This window comes from Alligator mississippiensis, chromosome 7, assembly GCF_030867095.1.
Source record: "Alligator mississippiensis isolate rAllMis1 chromosome 7, rAllMis1, whole genome shotgun sequence".
Lineage (NCBI taxonomy): Eukaryota > Metazoa > Chordata > Crocodylia > Alligatoridae > Alligator > Alligator mississippiensis.
Window position 1 is genome coordinate 55,596,958 of NC_081830.1, and position 23,003 is coordinate 55,619,960.

Genomic DNA, 23,003 nt, shown 5'->3' on the forward strand with positions numbered 1-23,003 from the left:
CACCTTTAAGGTGGTCACCAAATCATAATAATATATGCAATGGAGCAACAGCTTTAATTATAGCACTATCTTGAAATATGTACAGAATATCCATGCAACCAAATCCACGAAGCCAAGTCCATGAGGGAAAATTCTAATTTTTAAGGTCATAGTTAGATAGTTTTTGAAGTTTGCCCTGTGATTAATTTGGTTGCATGTTACAAAGTCTTACTTCCATATTCAAGCTGCCTTTGCTAGAGCACCTGGAAAGTACCACAAACCTGGCTATTTCAGTAGAAATCTCATGAACAGGCATATTCAGGAAGTCACCCTATTAGAAGTAAAGTGGCCTTAAATCCCTGGCAGATCAACTCTGGGGCTGCTCCTGCTGAGGCCGAAAAGAAAGAATAGCAATAGCACTGAAACTCGCCCTAACTGAGGATTACAGATTGCGGATCTGAGCCACCCTGAAAACAAACTGAACCCGCTCTTTAAATCGTTTCCGAGCCTCCTGCCAGACTGAGGGGGGGAGGGGGGGGGGGATGTAGGCCAATGCCAGGCTCCCGTCTCTTCCCCCTGTGTAAATGCGACACAATCAGGCCTCGCACGCAGGCCTCTCTCCCCGAGACTGCCAGGACCTTTGTTCCATGCGTCGCCGGTTTCCTCCAAAGCCCGTGACACAACTTTCCCGTCTCCCCCCTGCTATTTTCCGGGTGGCGAGCTACACTCCGCGCCTCCCGGTCCCCGCAGGCATAGAAGCCCGGAGGCGCCGGGGGAGCCGGAGCAGCGGCAGGGGGAACAATAAAAAAGTTGAACAGGAAGATGGGCCTGCAGCTCCGCCGAAAGCCCCGGCGTCGGGTGCTTCGCCAGCCCCGGATGGCGAGGGCCGACGCCGGAAAGGGATCGGCCTCGACGCCGCGGGCCCCGCCGCCGCCAGAGCGGCGTCCCAGCCCCTCCTGCCCCGCGCAGCGACACGAGGAGTCCGGGGGGGACACGAAAGGGGGCCTGGGCCGTGCCAGCAGCCTCCAGCCACGACGCCTCGCGCGACGCGGCGACGGCAGGAACTTGTTTCTTTACTGAAATCAACAAAAGCAGCAGCCGGGGGGGGATAGATCCGGGCCTGCGCTCGCATTGTGTCCGCTCGCCACTCGGGGCACGGCTCTTCTCGTACAAAAGGGGGCCCGGGGGGGGGGAAGGCGGCCTAGTTCGGGTCCAGCCTTTTGTACGGGAGCGTGGCCCGCACCGCCCGGGCGGCGACAGCTCGGGCCGGCCCCGCCGGGGGGGGAGGGGGGGGAAAGCAGGCCTCCTCAAGCGAGCGCCAGGCCATCTTGCCACCTCCACTCCCCCTCCCCCACCGCGAGCCCCTCCTGCACCCCGAGGCCTGCCCCCCCCCCCGCGGCGCCCCTGGCCCGCGCCCACCTCCCCCAGGCCCCGGCCCCGGGATGGCAGCTCCGCTCCCCCTCCCCACCCCCCGATGACACAAGAGGCCCGACCCGGCCCAGGGACCCAGCAGCCAGACCCCCCCCCCGCGCCCCGAGCAGGGCAGGCGCCCGCGTACCTAGTCCAGGCCGACGCAGCCCCCGCAGACGCTCGTGCTCCGACGCGCTCCCGGCAGCGGCTCCTCTTCCCTTCAATTATCAGCTGAGCCGCAGCACCAAGCGCGCGGCGCCGCCTCCTCCGCCACCGAAACCCTTCCAGCGGCACAGGGGGAGGCCGGGGACTACTTTCCCCCCGGCCGGGCCCGCGGTCCGCGCCCCCTCGCCCGCGCCCGCCGCCCCCGCCTCCGCCTGGACTTCGCGCCCCGGCACCAGCCGCCGCCGCTCCCCGCGGAGCCGCCGCCGCGGCCCTTCGCTCGTCCCGCTCGCCGCTGCCAGCGCTCTCCGGCCGCGCAGGCTGTATCCCTCCGCCGGGGTCGTCACCCCGGGGCCCGCGCGAGGCTGTCGCCGCGAAGCGCGGCGGGGACGCGCCTCACCCCGAGTCCGGGACCACCGCAGCCTGGGCGCGCGGCTGGGGTGAAGCCCCAGTGGAGCCGCGGCGGGAACAGCGCCCGGCTCCTTTAAGAGGGGGCGGGGCCGCTGGTGACCTCTGACGGGCCCCGCCCCTTCCTGGTTGCCATAGCCACTGCGCGCTGGCGTCCCAAAATGGCGTCGCTGCTGCCGGACAAGCTGTTCGAGGCGCGCGGGCAGGCGCCGGCCCCCAGCAAGGACTTCTACCAGGTGCTCGTCACCCGCAGCCAGGTGCGTGGGCGGGCCGGGGCCTCGCGCAGGGAGGAAAGGCTCGGGCCGCACGTGGGTGCCCCTCGCAGCGGGTGGCCTCTGGGCAAGCTCCCCATCCTGTCAGTTTGTATCTTCCGGTGGACCTGGGCCCATCCGGTTAACTGGTCTCCACTGTGTGGGGCCAAAGAGTAAAAGATGCAACTAACAGGTTTGGGGGGGGGACAACTAAAGGGGAAAAAAACAGGATAGGAGTGACATGGGAGTCAAAATGTGAAAATAAAGCTCCGCTGCCCGAGCCGGGGTGCCAGGGGGGTTCTGGGAAGAGGATGGTACAGAGCCCCATGGCCCCATCCTGGAAAGGAAACATGATCAACCAGGCTTGGGGTTACAAATTGTCTGGGGATGCCCCATGGAGGAAGTAGCTGGGTTAATTCAAATTAAAAATACTAGAGGCAGATCAGTACTTTTAAAGTGAAGATGACCAGCATTGGAATCAAAGGTATCCAGGTTGTAGCCATATTGGTGTAGAGGCAAAAGGAATCGAAACTCGTGGCAGGGGTGATGTCTCTTATTAGACCCACTAGATTTTTGCAAAACAAAATCTTTAATTCATTCCATCTTTTAATTGTCTATGAAATATGAAACACCATAACCAGAGGGAAATATGACTGCATCCTGCTTACGACCAAATAACTTCAAGGTAAACAGACTATTCCAACTTTTATCTGAGCCTTATCTGCATATAAAACAAACTGTTCCAAACAGGAGATTTTGCCACACCTTCTGCTCTCCTGTGAAATATGAACTTTTATTTCTACCCAGGAGAGCTTTTACAATCTTTTCTCCTATGCCTGAAGAAAGGTGCTAGTGCCCAAAAGCTTGCCATTAAAGAAATGATTTTGCAAAAATCTAGTTGGTCTAATAAAAGATATCACCTCTACCACGAGTTCTGATTCCATTTGAATTGAAGTGAATTTGTGAGTACAATGAAGCTGTTTGTCCTGGGACCAAAAGCATAGCTTGAAAAAAAAACAGTTTAGGGTTCACACAGTGACCAATGCTGAAATATAGCTGCATTGAGCATGGCGGCGAGGGAGGGAGGTGGCCCTTGTTCATGTCTTCAGGAACTTTGTCTCTGAACACAAGAGAATTTTGCTAATTCACAGTAATTGGTCGAATGAGCTGTTGTTGAGAATAACTAAACTTTATAGGCCTATACACATGTGCCCTTGTGCTTAACTTTACTACCAGGAGTAGACCTCTTCCTTCAAGTGATAATGAACATGCATCTCATGGCAATACATTTAAGACTGTGACTAAGGATTTGCTGGATCAGTAGCTAATTATAAAAAAAACTACAGGTGGATACTACAACTTAAAAATCATAGTCACTGATCTTGCAACCCTGCATGCTCTTAACTTGCATGCAAAAAGTTAAACTGAATTTGTATCTTGCATTACTTTTGCAAAAATGGTGTATTTAAAAGATTGTTTTTATATTGCTTATTGCAGTAGTAGCTAAGTACTTCAGTTACAAAGATTAAGACTAGATTAGATACGCTGTTTGCAGGGTTGCCAACCCACAGTTAAAATGTCAAGGCCTCATTGTTGTACAGAAAACCTTGAAAATGTAAAACTCAAAAGCTCAAAAAACAAAAGAAAACTAACCACCTTAACTGACTTATAAGCTAACTTAATGACATCTTTTTTTCCCAACACTTGGGTATGGAAATAACTTGCTTACAAAAAAAAAATCCCTGAACAAAATAAAACAAAAATATTTGCATATCACAGGTAACCAAGGAAGACCTTTAATAAGTTTTACAGAGTGAGTGAATTCTAATGTTTGGAACCTTCACCTTGGAAATCTGTGCTGTTTTCATAGTGTGCAGCCTTAGGAACTAACCAAAAGAGCAATCTAAATTGCTGCAAGGGGAACCAAAGGTCTTTCAGATAACTAGCTTCCTGTTGCTTTAAACATCATCATCCAACACTGATTTGTACCTAGAGGAAAATAGAAAGCCAGTGTACATACCATGGATACTTTAAATACAGGTAAGGAGCTCACATCATCTTGTATCTTTCAAAAGAAGGGCGTTTCTCTGCACTGAGAGAAGCTTGCAGTGTAGTTCTAAGATGCGGACTCTGTCACCAGTGAAGCTACATATTCTGCACATCAGGCATATTCTCAAGATGAATACATTATCATTATTAGTCTCAGTTAGTCCTGGAGGGTGCACATGCAGCCCTTTCTGTCACTAAGTCTTCCATGTCTCAGCCAGGCAGTTGAGTGCTGGTGATTTACTTGGTCTGCAGAGTAATGCCTTCAGTGCAGAGTAATGCCACTGCCATGTAGTGCCTTCAACTGGCATTCCTCCATCTGTTGCAGAGCTGACCTATGCCATTCCACTGAAAGTCCTACTACTTATAGTATTTCTGTTTCTAACACTTGAGGCATAAAATCCTGATTGATTCTGACAGCAGAATGATGTAATAGAATAGTCATTAATAAAAAAAAGTATTTCCTCACGTCTCCCACCTGACTGTTGCAAAATTTCTCAAGATTCAACAGGTGTCTTTCATCTGTCTGACAAGGTATATTATAGTCTGTCAAAGAATCCATCTTTTTAAAACACATCCTTTACGAAGTACTTTGTAAAGGACATCCTCATCTTTCTGTCCAGGGCTTCCAGACTTGTCTTGAAGTATGTGAATATAACCCAGCTGTGTATTGCCAGTTTTGTGTTTGAAATATAACTCAGGCCTCCAGGTGCATTAAAACCTCTTGAGGAACCTCTTGGTTTCCATTCTTCCAGTGTTTCATCTATAGAAGTAAATTCAGCCTCAGATATTTGTATGCCTGCTTCATGGCCACTTCCTTGATGTATGTCTTCATCCACAAGCTTCAGGTGCCTAACCACACTTCCAAGTTGAACATGTAATACAGCATGCCTATCCAACCCATAACTTATGGATATAGAGTAACTGAAGGAGTTTACAAGTTCTGTTACTCTCTTGTGTTGACTTGCATTGGAGAGACAATTTCAGGTCAGACATTTCAGGTCACGCACATAGACTAGATGTAACAATTGGGTGGCTTTTTGGTGACATCATAATCTTAGCTGAGTCTTGCAGTATTCTAGCTTGATGGATCAAGTGAGAGGCAGAACCATATTGACCTCAGGCTCTTTTTTAAAGATAACTCTGCCAACCAGGATTGGTGCCACATACTTTTAGTCCTTGATGTGCATGAAATCCTCATCATGCAGAAAAGTGATTTTAAATCTGTTGTGCACCTGAGCACTATGATGACACGGATCCAGAAGGACCTGGGCAAATTGGAGAAATGGTCTAAAAGCAAGCAGATGAGATTCAACAAGGACAAGTGCAAAGTGCTGCACTTGGGATGGAATACCTACATGTACAAATATAGACTGGGGAGTGCCTGGCTAGGCTGCAGTACTGCAGAGAAGGACCTGGGTGTTGCAGTAGACCATAAGCTGATTATGAGTGAGATGTGTGTTCTTTTTCCATGAAGTCAACCGCATACTTGGTTATATTAAAAAGAGTGTCACTTGAAAATCAGAAGACATTATTTTCTATTGTGTTTGGCACCTGGAGTACTGTGTCCAGTTTTAAGCCCCATATTTTAAGAAACGTGGATGGTTTGGAAGGAATCCAACAGAAAGTGACAAAAATTATTAGAAGCCTGGAAAATGTGACTTATGAAGAAAAGCTGAAAGAACTAGGAATGTCCGGTCTCTAGAAGAAAAGCACTTGAAGGGTAAGAGATAAAGAGGATGAAGATAGTCTTGTCTCTGTCAGTGTAGAGTCCTCAGTGCTGCCATCATCCTCCTCTGCCTCTGGCCCTTCAGTCACCGCTGTCATGGTGGCGCTCCACTGTCTGTCCCTGTCTGTGTAGACTATAAGCTATAGCCTCAAGATGCAGCAGAGGAAACCAGGTTGGGGATTAGGAAGAACTTTCTGACTATGAGGTAGTAAGGCATTGAAACAGGCCACCTGAAATTGTAGAAATCTCCACCCATAGAAATTTTCAAAAGCAGGTTAGACAGGCACTTGGCTGGGATGGTTTAGTCCGGAATGATCCTGCCTTGACCACAGACTGAACTAAATGACCTTTACGAGGTCCTTTCTATTCCTGCTTTCTCCTATGATCCAATTGGTCCATAGCAGGGAACTGAATTGTTTTTAGTAGTCTATCCAGGCAATAGAGAGGTTTGGTTCTTTTACCTTCTACTTACCTGGCTGAAAGTTTTATATTGTCAGTTACAAAGGATGTTGAGGTTACTTTCTTTTGAGACCTGCTTGCAGTCATTTTGTTTCAGTCAACATTGCTGGTCATTGAATAATGATTCCACTTGGCTATGACAGTGGAAAATGTTGCTGTCAGTCATTAAACCTACCATAGGTCTGAAATTGTTCAGGTTACATATGTGATTTTTTTTGGCTTCATAACTGTAAAATCTTCAATTGTGAATTTTAGTTTGGCTTATTCCCCTGTCAGAAATGCTTGGTATTGTCATATCAATACATGATACATGCACTTAGGATATTTAACATAGTTGTAAACTTGATCTGTCCTGGGGATTTTAGATTTTGTGGCTCTTCTACAGTTTCAGAGACATCCTTAGTGGTAATTAGTTTCTCTATAGCAGGAGGGTTTAGGAAGTTGTGTTCTTAATCCAATAGGCAACTCATGCTGAACTTTCTGTGGGCAAATGCCGCTCAAGAAGACAGAATACATCCTGGGGTTCTAAGTGCATGCCTTCTGCACACTTCATTTTTAGAAACTGACAGCTGTTTCAGATTTTGTTGACATCCAATCAGTGATATTTACATCTGTTGCCTGATCACTCCATGATAATAGCAGATGCTGCAACCCCAGGCCACAACTCGGTGAGTTGGCTGAGCTGTTCTCTAATGATTTCCGCCCTGTTCCTCAAGTCAGATCTTCATTTTTCTTAGTTCTTTCCTGATCTGTACTAGTGGCAGGCTTGCCTTTTTTTTTTAAGTTTGAGGTTGTCATTATAATTTTTGAGTTGTAGTAGCAACTATGGGCTATGGTCTTGGATCAGGATCCTATTATTCTATATCCTGTGTAAAAAACATAACAAAAATGATACCTGAAGAACCTGCAGGTTCAGTATAAGGCAAGAAACAAGAGACTGATGTCAGATGTTACACAGGAGGAAGGAGCCAGGTTCAGGGCATGGGCATATGAAAACGTTTACAGCTGGGTAAAGAAGGACAGGGTTTACAGTGTCAGCTGCTCTAGTGACTGCCCATGTGGAGAATAACTCAAGGGAGGAAGGTTTTTTCAAATAGGTAACATCATTGTGTTATACTTTTACACAGTGTCTAGCACAGTGAGGAATGAGCCACTTAGCTTTCATTTACCTCAGGCTAAGAGTATGCACGTGGGTCACTATTGTAGAAAAGCATATTTAGCCATAGAAACCTTGTCTATGGAAGGCTCTTACTGGAACTGATTATAGCGCTAATTTGGATTTTTTTTGTTTGTTTGTTTGTAAAATCCCCAGTATACACAAGATTAATATATATTCAGTTCTGTCCCTAAAAACTGCTGCCTGAACGGGAAATGGATTCAAGTGTTTCTTCTAGTACATCTCACAATTTGGCAAGCTCTTTAACAACAGTTATCAAGTAGAGTCCACTGCATTTCTGGCTAATGGTCCACTACATCAAGGCCCTTGAGCGGTTAATCTGTGGCCCTCAGGCTCCTGGTCCAAACACTGATCCCTGCATCGCATTCCTGTGGTTACTGGCTGCTGGTAGACTTGGGACTTCCCTTCCTTCTGTTTCAGTGCCTGCCTCTGCCCATGGAGGCAAGACAAGTCAGGGTCGGGCAGCATGGCCTGCAGCCAGGGGTACCTAGGGATCCTATGCAGCAGAGGACCATGCAGCACAGCATGTGGCACAGCTATGATGAGATGACTGGTTCTGTGGATGCAGGGAGATCAGTGGAAATGATCAGTGGCCTTGACTTGCGCAAGGCTTTTGATACGGTCTCCCACAATATTCTTGCAAGCAAGCTAAGCCAAGTACAGGTTGGATGAATGGGCTGTAAGGTGGATAGAAAACTGGCTGGATTGTTGGGCTCAGAGGATAGTAATCAATAGCTTGGTTTCTAGTTGGCAGCTGGTTTCAAGCAGAGTGCCTCGGGGGTTGGTCCGGAGGCTGCTGTTGTTCAATGTCTTCATCAACGACCTGGAAATGGGATGGAGTGCACCCTCAGCAAGTTTGCAGATGACACCAAGTTGAGGGAGTAGTAGATAAGCTGGAGGGATAGAGATACGAGTCAGAGAGACAAATTGGAGGATTGGACCAAAAGAAATCTCATGAGGTTCAACAAGGAGCAGTGCAAAGTCCCGCACTTCAGGTGCACAGGTACAGGATGGGGACTGACTGGCCAAGCAGCAGCTCTGCATAAAAGGACCTGGGGGTGACAGTGAGGATAAGTTGAATATGAGCCATCAGTGTGTGCTTGTTGCAAAGAAGGCTAATGACATAATGGGCTGCGTTAGTAGGAGCATTGCAAGCAGATTGAGGGAAGTGATTCCTCCCCTCTATCTGGCACTAAGGCCACATCTGGAGTCCTGGGCACATCTACACATGATAGTAATGTGCCTGAGCAAACTCTGGTGCAGTTTGCACCAGAGTTTATTACTCCTGGGTGCAGCATTTGCACATGCACCCAGGACCACTCCACATGAAGCCAGGGTGAAGGAGCCCCAGCTGGCAGGGGATCCTGGGGGTCAGCCTGCCATCCCATAGCTGCTCTACCCCAGCTCACTGTGCTGCGGAGGGGCTGACTGAAGCACAAGGGCACAACAATGCAGAACTAGTTAGTGCCCCAGCCAGCCTCAGTCACCGTCTACACGTGTGTTGTGGCACACTAAATAACTCTGCTGTAGTTAGTACTTATAGGATAGTATGATAGTACTTGTGTCAGGCAGTACTGTCCTACAGTGGAGTTAATTAGTTTACTGTGGCCTAATAGTGCCATATGTATAGACAGTGATGCTTTACTGCAGAGCTAATTACTCAACTCCACAGTAAAGCACACATGTAGGTGTGCCCATTGTGTCCAGTTTGCCGCTGCCGCCCCCCCACCCCCCCCGAAAAGACAGACAGATTGGAGGGCAAGGCAAATTGTTAGAGGGGTGGGGAACATGATTTATGAGGGAAGGCTAAAGGAACTCAACTTATTTTGTCTGGAGAAAAGAAGAGTGAGAGGGGATTTAATAATAGCCTTCAACTACCTGAATGGTTGTTACAAAAAGGATGGAGCTAAACTGTTGTCACTGATGGCAGATGATGGAACAAGAAGCAGTGGTCTCAAGGGGAAGTTTAGGTTAGGTGTTTGGAGAACAAATTTTCACTAGGATGGTAGTGAAGCATTGGAACAGGTTACCCAGGGAGGTTATGGAATTTCCATCCTTGGAGGTTTTTAAGACTCGGATAGAAAAAGCCTTGGCTGGGATTATATAGTTGGAGATGGTCCTGCTTGGAGCAGGAGGTTGGACTAGATGACCTCCTGAGATCCCTTCCAGCTCTAATTTTCTATGATTCTATGCAACTTGTGACCTACATCTACTCAGAAGTTGGACAGCTCTTCACTAAGTGACTTGTCAAGGATTGGTCGCAAACTGTGATAACATTTAAATCTCTTCTTTTGGGCAGTAGCAGTAAATTATATAGTAGCCATCATTAAAGAACCCTGATTGGAAATAGAAGAACTGAGAAGCTTAAGAAATACAGAATTTAATTGTTATATTGTGGATGATGGGCCATATGGAAAGGAAAGGAAAGGATTTGAAAAAATATATGGAGGTGGGTTCCAGATGGTGAGGGCTGTGAGAGAGTGTGATCAGCCATCCGTTTTGGTGAGACAAGAAGCAAGGACAAAAAGAAGTTTGGTGTTTAAGCTGCTTACAGGATGGGCTGATGCCTAGGAAGATGAGGATGTTGACAATAGGAGTGTAATAAGACAATGATTTATTCAACATGTAATTAATACTACATCTGTCACCCACACCATTAACAAATGCATGACTAAGCATAGGATTATGTCATGTTGGTAAAATGTTTAACCACTTATAAAGAAATACATACTGCCTATCGAAAACGTTTAATGTTGTATCACATATAACTTCCCTGTATAACAATCTGTATTACATGTTACCAAATACCTACCTTACATGTGCAGTAGGAGGTCAACAGAAAGACTTGGCATGTGTAAATTTTTTTGGGGGCGGGGGGGGTGGGGAGTGGTTTTGTTTTTAACACACACACACACACACACACACACACACACACACACACAGAAAGTTGGGCAGTACAGTTGATAGCATCCTGCTATCCTGGGCAGTACAGTTAAGGTAGTTAATATCATCCTGCTATACAGGATGTACAGTTGATATCATCTTGCTATCCTGAGCAGTAAAGTTAAGGCATGCAACTAAGTTGTCCAGTTGTTGATACAGTTGTCTTTCACTCTCCTTGCATTGTTTGTTACTCATTGTTGCATCTTAGCTTGCGCCCACTCCCATCATAAATTCTGAGTGCCAAGACTTTAAGCTGTTGTGATTTTATTTTGAGACTCTCAATTTCTGTATAGTTCCTGCAGCCTTATGATGTTTTAAGAATCTCAACTTTTATTTGAACAAGTACATTTCAAGCTTTGGTAATTGTTAAGCTCAGAAATAAGAAAGCAAAAGAGAAAATCAAATTTATTTTTAAAAATATCACTAATTTTAAGCCTAAATCTGAATCTGTTTGGGAGGTCGCGTGCCTAGCACTAGTTCAGCACTTCTCAGGATGACTTGTAATGGAGCAGTATAGATGCACCTGAGATTCAGATTTAGGCTTAAAATTAGTGATATTTTTAAGATGTCAATTTGATTTTCTCTTTTGCTTTCTTCTTTCTGAGCTTAACAGTTACCATAGTTTGAAATTTAATTCTTCAAATAAAAGCTGAAATTCTTAATCTGAAACAGTTTAATAGATTCTAGGGTTGGAAGGGACCTCAGTGGGCCATCTACTCCAACCCGCTGCCCCTAGCAGGCAAGAAAAGGGTCACCAAACCTGGGATCATGTGATCCAAGCCAGGTGCCTGTCCAGTCTCCTCTTGAAGACCCCCAAGGATGGAGCAAGGACCAGCTCCCTTGGAAGCCCATTCCCAATCCTGGCAACCCTGACCGTGAAGAACTTTTTTTCTAATGTCCAGTCTAAACCTACTCTCCAGTAGCTTGTGGCCATTGTTCCTTGTTGTTCCAGGGGGTGCCCTGGTAAACAGATCATCGCCTAGTCCATGTTGCTCTCCCTTTATGAATTTGTACGCCACCACAAGGTCTCCTCTCAGCCTTCTCTTGGAGAGGCTGAAGAGGTTAAGGTCCCTTAGCCTTACCTTGTAGGGCCTTCCCTGCAGGCCTCCAATCTGCCGGGTGGCTCTTCTTTGGACCCTCTCCAGGTTGTTCGCATCCCACTTGAACTGCGGCATCCAGAACTGGACACAGTACTCCAGCTGTGGCCCTACCTACAGATGCGCGACAAGGTGCGATTGACTGTGCCGACTACTTTATCACATCAACTTATGTTCATCCTGGAGTTAACAGTGACTCCAAGATCTCATTCTGCTTCAGTGGTGCTGAGAAGGTTGCCCCCCAGCCTATAGGTATGATGGCAGTTTTTTCTCCCTAGATGTAGCACCTTGCACTTGTCCTTATTGAATTGCATCCTGTTGCTCTCCACCCACTTCCCCAACCTGTCGAGGTCAGCCTGGATCTGGTTCCTCCTCTCCAGGGTGTTAGCTTTACCCCAAATTTTTGTGTCATCCGCAAATTTGGACAGGGTGCTTCCCACCCCCTCATCCAGATCACTGATGAAGATGTTGAACAGCACCAGCCCCAGAACTGAGCCCTGAGGGACTCCACTGCACACATCTTTCCAGGTTGACACTGACCCATTCACCACCACCATTTGAGTGCGACCCCTGAGCCAGTTTGCTACCCATTCTATAGTTAAAGAATACGTGAATACAGTTAGTAGTGCATGTGTGTTGGTGCTTTCTCTACTGCAGCTGGGATCATCTGAAATGATCTTGCCTAGGAATTAGGATGCAAAAATTGAATGTTCTATCAATTAACTGATTTTGGTGAGATTATCACCTTATGACTCTAGGAAGTGAAACATGAATATCTGAGGGACAGTGGAAATTTCTGTGGAGAGAAAAACGAGAAAAGGGACAGAACTAGTATTGAAGGAAGACCTTGAATGGAAAATAGATTATATCAGAATGCTTAGCAGTCATTTATTGATTAACACCTCTCAAAGCTGGGTTAAATAAGAAGGTCAATTTTATTGAGACCTAGCTATTTATAAGTAACCTGTCAAATAATTGTAATTTGTAGATGAATTTGCTTTAAATATTTCTCAGACTTTGCCCAAAATTTTTGCAGAATTATTTAGGCAAAGGTAATCATTCTTTTAATTTTAGCAAAAATCCGTAAGATTTCAAATTCCCTAAATGAAAAGTAGCTTTGAAAAAGATCATGTTATGATGGTTAAGTAGCAAACAGGTAACTTATAGAAGTGTAGGAGATGCAATAAGGCAAGTTTATCAGGGATATTGGTTTTCTCTGTTTAAAAATTCAAAATTCTCTTATTAAAACCCCAAAATCTACATTTTTCTGTAATTAGAATGAAATACCTATATAGGTATCAGTTCAATGCAATGCTTTATTGATATATTTACAATTTTAAAGTGATATGAAAGCATCCCAGTGCCTCAGTCATTATAGTAAAATAAATTCCAAATACTTATATATTGTGACATTTAATTTTATGGGTTTTTATCATGAAAAAGTAGAGCTCCCCCTGCCCCCTTCACTCACCAGGACATGGGTCCAGCTGCAGCTGTCCTTCCCCCCACCCCCCAATTCACTCCTCTCTGCTTTGTGGTGGGGAGCAGCCTTAATATACCAGTGCCCCTCAATCCCAACCCACAGCCCCCTAGTGGGTTGTGGTGTGTGGAGCAAGGGGAGCATCCAATCATAGGTGATGCATTGGCAGAGCATGATGGGGTATGTTCCCCCCAGATTTGTTCACCCACAGCAGGCACAGCCATGCAGCCTGGCTGGACCAGCACAGGCAGGAGCCGCCTCCACGGCCCAGTAGACGGGACTCAGTGTAGGATGGCAGACTGAGTGCTGCCACAGCTGCAGCTGCCCAGGTAACTGCTTAGCCCCGCAGGCTTCCTCCTCCTCTCCCTGCTGCAGCACATCAGGGAGCAGGTAGGGAAATGGCAGCAGGCAGGATGGAAGCTGTACCTGAGGAGGGTAGTGCAGGCCCAGGGCCAGGATGGGCCAGCAGGAGCATAGGACCCAGGCCAGCAGGAGTGCAGGGTCACCTGGCTCCATCGTGTGGGGCTCCCCACAGCTCACATGCAGCTTCTGGGACTAGGCTAGAGCCATGCACCAGCGTGGGGAACCATGCACGATGGAGCCAGTGCCCTGGCCCCACTCCCTGCCACCGCATGCAGCTCCCAGGACTTGGCTGAGAACAGCAAGGAGGCTGGTACGTTGGAGCCAGGCCAGGTTGGCCCTGTTCCCTGCTGCCGCAGCTGAGTTCTGGGAGCTGCAGGTGGTGGCAGGGAGCAGGACCAGGCCGCTGGTCTATTGCGCGTGGCTCCCCCTGGCAGCACATGGCTCTGGCAGAGTCCCAGGAGATGCACATAAGCTGTGCAGAGCTGACCAGGCTGGCCCCACGTGCCGCTGCAGGGACTTGACTGGAGCCATGTGCCTCCAGGGGGATACGCCTGCTACAGGCCATGGGCACCCTGAGGCCCTGCTGCCTGCTGCTGCAACCTCCAGCAGGTTCTGTGCGCTGGGCAGGAGGCACCCATACCTCCCAATCACACTCCACATACCGTATGCAAAAGTAAGATTTTATTTTGAGTTGTTATGCAATCACCTCTATATAAACTACAAAAATGAACATAAATGACGACAAAAATATTCTTTGAAATAAATGTTAGTATATTTGGTTTTTTTCCAGTTCCAAGATGGCAAACTCTGCTCCCAAAAGGAGCACTTCTAAGGGCAAAGGGAGGGATTTCTGATGGCAAAGGTCAGGAGTTGGGAGTGGGACTTCCAGTCCCAGGATGGTGACCAGGGGTAGCCCTTGACAGCTCACCAAAACTTAAGTGGCCCTCCCGCCAAAATAATTGCCCACCTCTGTCATAGAGGGTATGATCACTAGCTATGCTGAGATATCAAACTGATAATAGCAGGAAAGCTGATGACTTTTAATTTTTTCTTTTCTAGCAATCTGGGTTAGACCGTAGATTGATATAGACCAATATAATTCTGTTGACTTCAGAGAGCAGATCAGTTTATAGCAGCTGAGGAACTGGTTTGCTGTTTTGTGAGTGTCAGTATTCAATAAGTGAATATTTTTGGAGTTTTTACTATATGAAATAATTATTTACTAGGGAGACATTTGTTGCTATTAACTATAAAAATAATGCCACACAGCATTATTTATGGGAATTTATTGTTTGGATACTCCTTACTTGTTTCACCATCATAGGACAGGCTCCCTTGCTGGCTTACATCTCTTAAGGTACACAATGGTGTTTCCTCTTGCATAAAGGATGGCACATCATGGAATTCAACAACCATGATGATTCATTTGAAGAAGCAGTCCAGCAGGAAAATCCAGCCAGTAAAGGGAATGAGGACATGTGGCAACTGAACCATAGCTCCCACAAAACACTTCAGTACCATATCCAAGTCAAAATATTTTTGTTTCGAGTTCAAATGTTTATTTTAGCTTTTATGTAAAAAATAAATAAATACATAAAAATTAAATAAAAAGCCAAGATTTTCCACAGAGCCAATATTAAAAAGAGAAAAAAGAGTTTAATTGAAAACTTAAGTTTCTGTTAAGCACATTTGACGAATTTTTCCTCAAGTCCTAATGAGCCTGAAAAATTGAGAAAATTAACTCAACTAATGGAGAGGAAGGGAAACCCTGAGATTTCTTCTCTCTAAGGTATGTAGCATTTTGGAAGAAACTCCATTTTATTTGCCTTTATTTGCAGATATATGGAAACATTCACATTTCTGCAAAGAAAATATAGGTTAAAGTCAAACATGAAACAATATGAAAATATCATATTTTTCCAACCCAGTTCTACCTTATTTTTAATTATACCAGCACTAAAAATGAGCGGGCTTAATCTCCCATTGTTACTTGAGGACTTCCTGCCTGGATTACTAACTGAACTGTAGGTAGATTATTTTAAAAAATATTCACTGCTCTATAATTCCATTTGCTAAGGACATTATTGCCAGGTCATGGAAGCAGTGTCTGTAAACAACATGGTAATATTTACCTTGGGAAAACTATCTGCTGATTTGTTAAATAATGCTTTTCAACAATACCTGGTTACCTAGTTCCTTTATGTACTTGGGTAGGAAAAATATCACTGCATTCCCTTTCACATATTAATCTTTAATATTCGTAATTGTGTTCACCACTCGCCCTACTTAAGCTTGAGGGCTTTTTTTACTCTGTTGTTCTTCTGTGAAGTTCCTAGATATAACTTTCTTTAGCTCTCTTCTTCCTTTCATTGCTAGTTCATTAAATAACATTTTTTCCTTCTCTCTCTCTCTCTCTTTCTCCTCCTTCCTTCATTTAATAGTTAAGGGCACTTTTCTGTGTTTCCTATCCCCATATAACTGCCTTGCAAAGTTGTCTAGAAAATGTATCAACACAGACTCCATGAGAGTTTAGATGCCTAGATATATTTTTTTTTGGACCTAGACTTAAACTTATTTATCCATATTTATCATGATGATAGGTTATTTTGTTTTGTTCCCCTGCCCAAAAGATAATGTGCTCACCTTTTGGTGAATGAAATTTTGCCAAGTTGGTGTACATTTCCATAATATTTCAAGAAGAGGAGCTTGGAGGTATAGCAGGGATGGGAGAGGGACAATGTTGTATCATAGGAAGTATAGCAGGGTGATATGCAAAGGCTAAGACTTAGTCTAAATACAGAAGATTCACCAGTTTTAAAATCTTTTAAAAAAGATTTAAGCTGAAATAAGATTTTCACTATGATTATTTCAGTTTAACTGCAGCTTATTCCAAATGTACTTGAACTAACAAAAACCTGATCTAAACAGAAGTAAGAGTTTACACAAACTTTTGGTTTTAATTACAACTTAAATTAAAGAAGTGCAAATGTTTTGAGTAAGCAAGTCCCGAAAGGAACAGGTTATCTGTGGAAACAGGGAATAGTAAATGGAAAAAAGAAAAGCCATAGAAACAGCAAGTTCATTGTTTTATGCTTAGTCTTCTGTAGAGGGGAGACTAAGTAATCCAAGAGTAGCAGAAACCTGGGAGCTTGAGTATGAAAATGAAGTTATGAATAATATAGTAAGATGATAGAAATATTATTGTAAAAGATGTAGGAACTGTAACCCACAGAAGGAAAAATGGGGAGTATCAGAGAAACAGCCACTTGTGATAAAATGCAGCTTCTACATACTGAATGACATAGAGAACTAATAGATATCAATGGCACAACAACTGTACACTGCAGCTGAGGTCTGTAGGCATGAGAAATTCAATGGAGAAAAGAAGAAACTAAATTTTTTGTTCACAAACAAATGAAGGTGTGGTTCTGGGGGGAAAAGTAAGCAATGATAAAAAGATTTCTTGAATTTCAGACTAGCCTACAGCATCCCATGAAAGAGAGGTGCTGCTGTGTCTACCACTGTTTCTGGAAACCAAGGGAGCTGGACAGTAGCTGAAATCAGTAGGATGATGTACAGTGATTCCTTTGTATTGCTGTCACAGCAGTCAGATGGAATTAGAAAAGTTTAAATGGCAAAAGAACTTTCAGTAATTTGACTGAGTGCATATAGTACATAAAATGCATTCTTAAACTGAAGAGTCCAGTGAAATGGACTTTTAGTATTTAGACTTGGAAAGATTTTTAATACTGAACAGAAGCAGGTGCCTTATGGAAAGTATAAGGAAAATATAATGAGAAAAACAGTTTTGGCACAGACCGTGAACTACAGATGTATTTCATTCAGGTGACAAAAGAGAATCTAAGAAGAAAAAATGGTAATGGAACCAAGATGAGTCCAAGAAGAGAACTGGTGGAACAAAACAGGCTTTGTCTGTATCAGAAAAATGTTGTCAGCATAGACATGCCCTCCTGTTGTTCTGCTTATACCCACAGAAGAGGGTTTTTTTTTTCATTTTAACTATTTATACACTCTATACATTTAGACACAGCTGTGGCAGTTTGGGGTATGATTTGCCTTCCTCATCCAAGACTTTCTGGGCAAAACACTTATAACTGGAGACCAGCCTGAAGCTCCAATGAAGAGATATTGAAACTGAAGTTAAATGCAGCCTGTCAATGTCTTACCTATCTAGAAAGTAAAATTGTCTTGCATTTAGCCAGAATCCTTTGTTCTGTTAACTAAGAAAATAATCTTTTTGTGCAGTCTTGTCTAGGTCTCCCTATTTAATCACATTTTATTAAATGGCAAAGTATTATGCACGTAATTGAAGACTGAGCCTCAGGAGTAATTTCTTGTTCCCTCTAATTGTATTCTCTTCTTCCCAGTACTCAACCTTCCCTGTCCTGTTCTTGTATTGTTTCCCTCTGATGTGTCTGCAAACATCTGTACAGCAGGAGTTTCAGTCTCTGAAGCACTCTATGTGCATCAGTGATCACCATCTTAACCACTTTCACCATACTGCAAGCACGTTAGAACAGATGAACAAAAGTGCTAATGTAATTGAGGAAGGTGAAAGGTGCAGAGGAAGGGGAGAGACCATACTAGGTATGCTACTGTATTACTTGGAGTCTGTCTGTCTTTTTCCTTCTCCAGAGAAAATTCTTAATATATGTAAAGATCTCTTGTTCCTCCATCATCATGTATTTCACTGACATATTTATCATTTAGTTTTAATGAAAACTACATTTTTCCAGGTATGCCCTTTAGTACTCCCAATGTTAATTGCTTCACTGGAGTGAAGTAGCAGATATTGGAATAATTTTGTGATTATAAATGACATCTTGGAATCATTACAGACCCACTCCTCTTTGATATTTATTTTAATTGTGATCCATGAAATTGTCATCCCCTGCCTCACAGATTTTTTCTTTTCATTTGTCATTCTTTTTATTTCTTACATTTTAGTGGAACTGATCCAGTTTTCATTGTACAGAAATGAGTCTAATATAATGTTCCAAGGAATAGTAATCCATCTTTTTCCTTTTGATAAACCTGGAACACTTAATGGCTGCATAAATAGAAGGCATGTTTTGCAGTTACATTAAACTAAGTTTTAAGAAAAATGTTTCTATACCAGTAATTGTACTGAGGGTCTGTCATATTTCTGGCACTTTTTGACATAATGTATTGATATTGCTATTATTTCTTTGTGCCAGTTTTAGTTATGTCAAGCAATATTTCTACATTTGCATGTATTCTGCTGTTTGTTTTCTAGATTCTTTTCTCCTTTTGTACTTGTTTACAATTAATAATAACATTCTCATTTCCCAAAAATGAAGAAAATATCCATGGATTCATCTCTTTATAGCTTTTATCACCAGATGCACATTTAACAACTGTATAGAAAAGTTTCTTACAACTAATCATGCTTCTCTCTCCCTGTGTTCTTTTTCCTCCTCATGGACTATAACTGAAGGTGCTATTGTATGAGAGGCATGTATATATGAAGGTAAAAGAAAAGAGATGTGAGATTTCTTACCACACATAGCTGCAAGGTCTGATTTTTTTAATGGAGCCTCCACAAAGAGGACAAGTGTTAAGTGGAATTAAAAAAAATCAAACTAAAATATTGTATTAATGGATCCACAGCATAAGAAATACTTGGTATTGATCAAAATAATGCCACTTGTATTTGAATATTACACAAAATTCTGTATCTATGAATAAAATAATAATATTAAAGACCGCTACATGCATGAAGACTACATGAAGAGTTTCAGGAGCAGGGTGCCTCTGTTTAGTTGTCAAAAAAATAATGCAAAGCTGATCAGAAAGAACACTCTGTGTTTCTTCCTTCAGGGACAAAATGAGCTGCACTTGAAAATCTTTGGTATATTGACCAACCTGCATGTCTGCTAGGAGGCTTAAAATCAAAACTGGACTCTTCCCTTAGTAAATGCCACTAAATCTCAGTTGTATCCTGCTCTCACCTGGCTAGAGTTCCTCTTAATAAAAACTTCATAGCTGCTGTATTTAGGCTCCTCAAACTAAACCAAAGTTCTTCTAAGTTTCCTGAGTCTGAGCAGAACCTCAGTACTATCTGTGACTTGGGGTCTCTAAGCATGCCAGGTAGTGGTCCGACTACCTAGAACCTGTCACTAGTGCTGGCTCCCCTAGACTTCTTTGTAGCTAGTGCACCCTTGGCCGAAGATCCAATGGTATTGGCATTTTTGGTTTACGATTCATACCTTCAGGGACATGTGATAGTTGAAGCATGTAATACTGTGATTTTGCAAAGGTTCTAAACCTAATCACTCTGTACATTACATTGCATAAGAAACAGGTATATCTAGGATAAATAGTAAAATAAACATACCCCCTTGTCACAGTTTCCTCTCAATTCTTGAGAATTATTTTGGCTTAAGTCAGAGACCTCTAAGATGCCCAGGATCCTTGCTCTTCTGCATTGGGCTTGTGCTTTGAGTCATAGTTCCTTTCTCTTCTGCCCTGCAGTGAGTGCCCATCTACTCTTTCTCTAAAATGAGCAGGGAAAAACCATCCATCTCATGCCTTCCAGCCCCCTGTGTTAGGTGGTCCTGATCAAAGTCCCCAGTAAGGTCCTCCACTGCCTATTTACCAACCCCAGGAGTTTGGATATGAAAAGCTGGTTTGTTCAAGAGTGCTCCATTTGGAAGGACAGTTATCATAGTTAACATTTCTTGTCAGGTTCAAGAATTTCTCTAGTCCTCCTTTGCATTTTAGCACATAACAGAGGCAAAAGACAGCAGAGAAGGTACCCAAGTTCCACATTCAAACTGAGTTTTCCAACTTGATGTAGAAAGAGTCCTCAATATCAAAACAGAATTCATGTCAGATTCCCCAAATCATTACATACCCCATAATACATCATGGCATGAATCCATATTTAAATGTCCACTCTCCCAGGGACATGAATTTAGATGCAACTGGCTGAGGAGTATAACAGAACAGAAAGCTACATAGTCAAATCCAGTAGCTCTTCAGTGTTTACAACAGGGGCGGGCAATTATTTCTGGCAGAGGGTCGCTTACTGAGTTTTGGCAAGCCATCGAGGGCCGTGTGACAGGCAGCCGGGGGCAGATAAATATTAATTTTCTAAATTTTTTTAGGGGCCCTGTAGGCCAGATAGAATGGCCTGGCAGGCCACTTCTGGCTCTCGGGCCATATTTTGCCCAAGAAACCTGAGATAGATCAATGTTTAGTTTCAGGCTTAGTTCAGACATGCTAGTCAGTACACATAGGACTTAAAAGTCAGGTCAGCAGCTTGTCCAATATTTTATCAAAATCCAGTTATCCAAAATTGATTTTAGTAATTATGCCGCTGGACAAAAAAACATTTGTGGCCCTGACTCCTACAGTTTGGTGAAATGCTGGATTAATGGTGGCATCTATTGCAAATGATTTTCAAAATCCTTTTTCTTTCATATGAACATTTGATCATATGAATGTATACAATGTAAATAAGTAACTGTTTGGTACTTTTCTGCATCATTGTAAACAATTTCAAACAAAATTTGTAACAATTGCTGAATAAAACATATTCATGCTTTGAATTCTCAAAGCCAAACCCATGAAATGGAGCACTACCAGCAACAGGGGGAATATGTCAGAATCCACAGAGGAACAAAGTAGCAATACATGCCCCCTTGATGATAACATATGATACAAGCTCAATATATATGAACTAGAGGATTTTTTCCTTTTACAGAAATCTGGCATGTCAAAAGGCCAACTTGGAACATGTACAGGAGGGTAAGATATAATTTAAGGAAGATTGGGCATTAGTAAGGTAATTTTGAAGGCCTTCATGCTGCTTGACTTCAGAATTTGGTCCTAAAATTAACAGATAGATTTTTTTTTTAAATATCACCAAACTTTCCAATATTCTTGCCAAAGGATTTCGAATTCTGGCATGGTTTTTCACTTTGTTATTTGGAAAAAGCAAATTGCCAAATATTTTCAGAGAGATAAAGTGCCATCTGGGGCCTTTTTTGTTTTTTTTATCTTTAGATCTAACACAGCCAGAGTTTGCTAGACCTAAGACCTATTTTAATGGCAGTTTTCAAGTTGTCAGGGTACCTCTTCTGAAGAATGGACCCTAAATTATTACTGAACTTTTGTTTTCATGTGAAGTCATGCCAAAAACCAAACGCATCAGTCCTCCCTGTAGTCAACTGCTTTAGAGTAAGTTCAGTGTCTTCTGCAAAAGCTATAAGCTATAAAGCTATGAAACTTCTGCAAGAACCTTCTGAGTCTCTATATTCAAATTCTCAAAATATACAAAGATCCCCTACCCCCAGCCATCAGGATACATTCCTCCTATCTTCATGGGGCAGTGATACAAACAGTATTTCATTTTAAATGATGAATACAGCCTCTGTCAGTCCAGCCACTTGGTCATTCAGTAGCTGCAAAATGTTTATTAAATGTCTCAGTATGGTGACTGCCAGTCTTCATTACTAGAGCCATCAGAATGGATTCATAGCCTACCAGCTTCTAGGAATCAGAACTTATCCAGGCCTGACTCACCCTCTCTCTATCGCATATTCTCTATTCAAAACTGTTTGGCTAGGAGTAATTAAGGGGAAGTTAGTCTTTGTGAGTGCCTGTAGACATGTTGGGGGGCTGCTCTGACACACTGTAATCACAGCATGTCAAAGCAGATTCAATTAATCAAGGCTAATTAGCACGTTCCAGCAGCCTCTGTGGCTCATATATCAGCATCCCCATGCTTCAAAATGGCAGTGGGGGTGCTTTAACTAAAGCTCATTGAATCAAAGCTCACATTAACTAAAACTCACTGATACACTACATGAGGTGGGTGCTTTAATTAAAGCAGCTCTCAGAGCCACTCTTGTTAAAGCAGCCCCCACTCCCACTCCCAGACCGTGTGTAAAAGCTCCCTGTGTTACTCGAACTCTAACTTTTACAAGGCCTTTCCTAGATTCTAGGAGGTCATTAGTTCATGTACTGCGATCACATTCTTCAACCAGACATATGCAACACCTCTTTATGAATTACACACTTATTCTATGCATGGTGAAGTTTTTAAATTAATAACCCCTATGAATTCACACGCTTATCCTAGGTTGCAGAAAAATCTGTTATATTGTATTAGTTAGGAAAAAGTTTGTGATCACCTTAAAGAACATTGTAAATATTGGGCGCATCTACATAAGACGCTTACTGCAGAGTTGCCTAATTAGTTCTTCAGTAAACATCTCAGCATCTACATGTGCAGGGCTGGAGTAAACTAATAAACTCCGCCACATGTTAGTACTTGTAAATACAAGTACTGTCCTATGGTGGAGTTTTTTATTCCACCACAACACATGTGTAGATGCTGATGGGGCTGGCTGGGGCACAAGGGTGCTTCAGTGCGGGGCCTGCCTGCCAGCTAACTCCACACTTAAGCACCCTCATGCACCAGCCAGCCTCGCCACAACACACTGAGCTG

The 23,003-nt window shown here is 43.6% G+C and overlaps 2 protein-coding genes across 7 annotated transcripts in view; one reads left to right on the forward strand and one right to left on the reverse strand.

The window, feature by feature from the left end:
* The window catches only part of TRIP12 (thyroid hormone receptor interactor 12), a 124,694-nt gene extending 122,997 nt beyond the window's left edge, over window positions 1–1,697 (reverse strand). For 3 of the 5 annotated variants that reach the window (XM_059730971.1, XM_059730972.1, XM_059730968.1), the window contains exon 1: window positions 1,538–1,697. The gene's annotated coding sequence lies outside the window, so the exon portion shown is untranslated. The remainder of the gene's footprint in view (window positions 1–1,537) is intronic. The other 2 variants (XM_059730974.1, XM_059730973.1) reach the window with 1 other exon arrangement.
* A 190-nt stretch (window positions 1,698–1,887) lies between these two features.
* Window positions 1,888–23,003, forward strand: part of FBXO36 (F-box protein 36) — a 143,555-nt gene continuing 122,439 nt past the window's right edge. The window contains exon 1 of one of the 2 annotated variants that reach the window (XM_014602803.3): window positions 1,888–2,216. In XM_014602803.3, the coding sequence (XP_014458289.1) occupies window positions 2,121–2,216 (96 nt within the window). In that variant the 5' untranslated portion in view covers window positions 1,888–2,120. The remainder of the gene's footprint in view (window positions 2,217–23,003) is intronic. The other variant, XM_019491694.2, reaches the window with a different exon arrangement.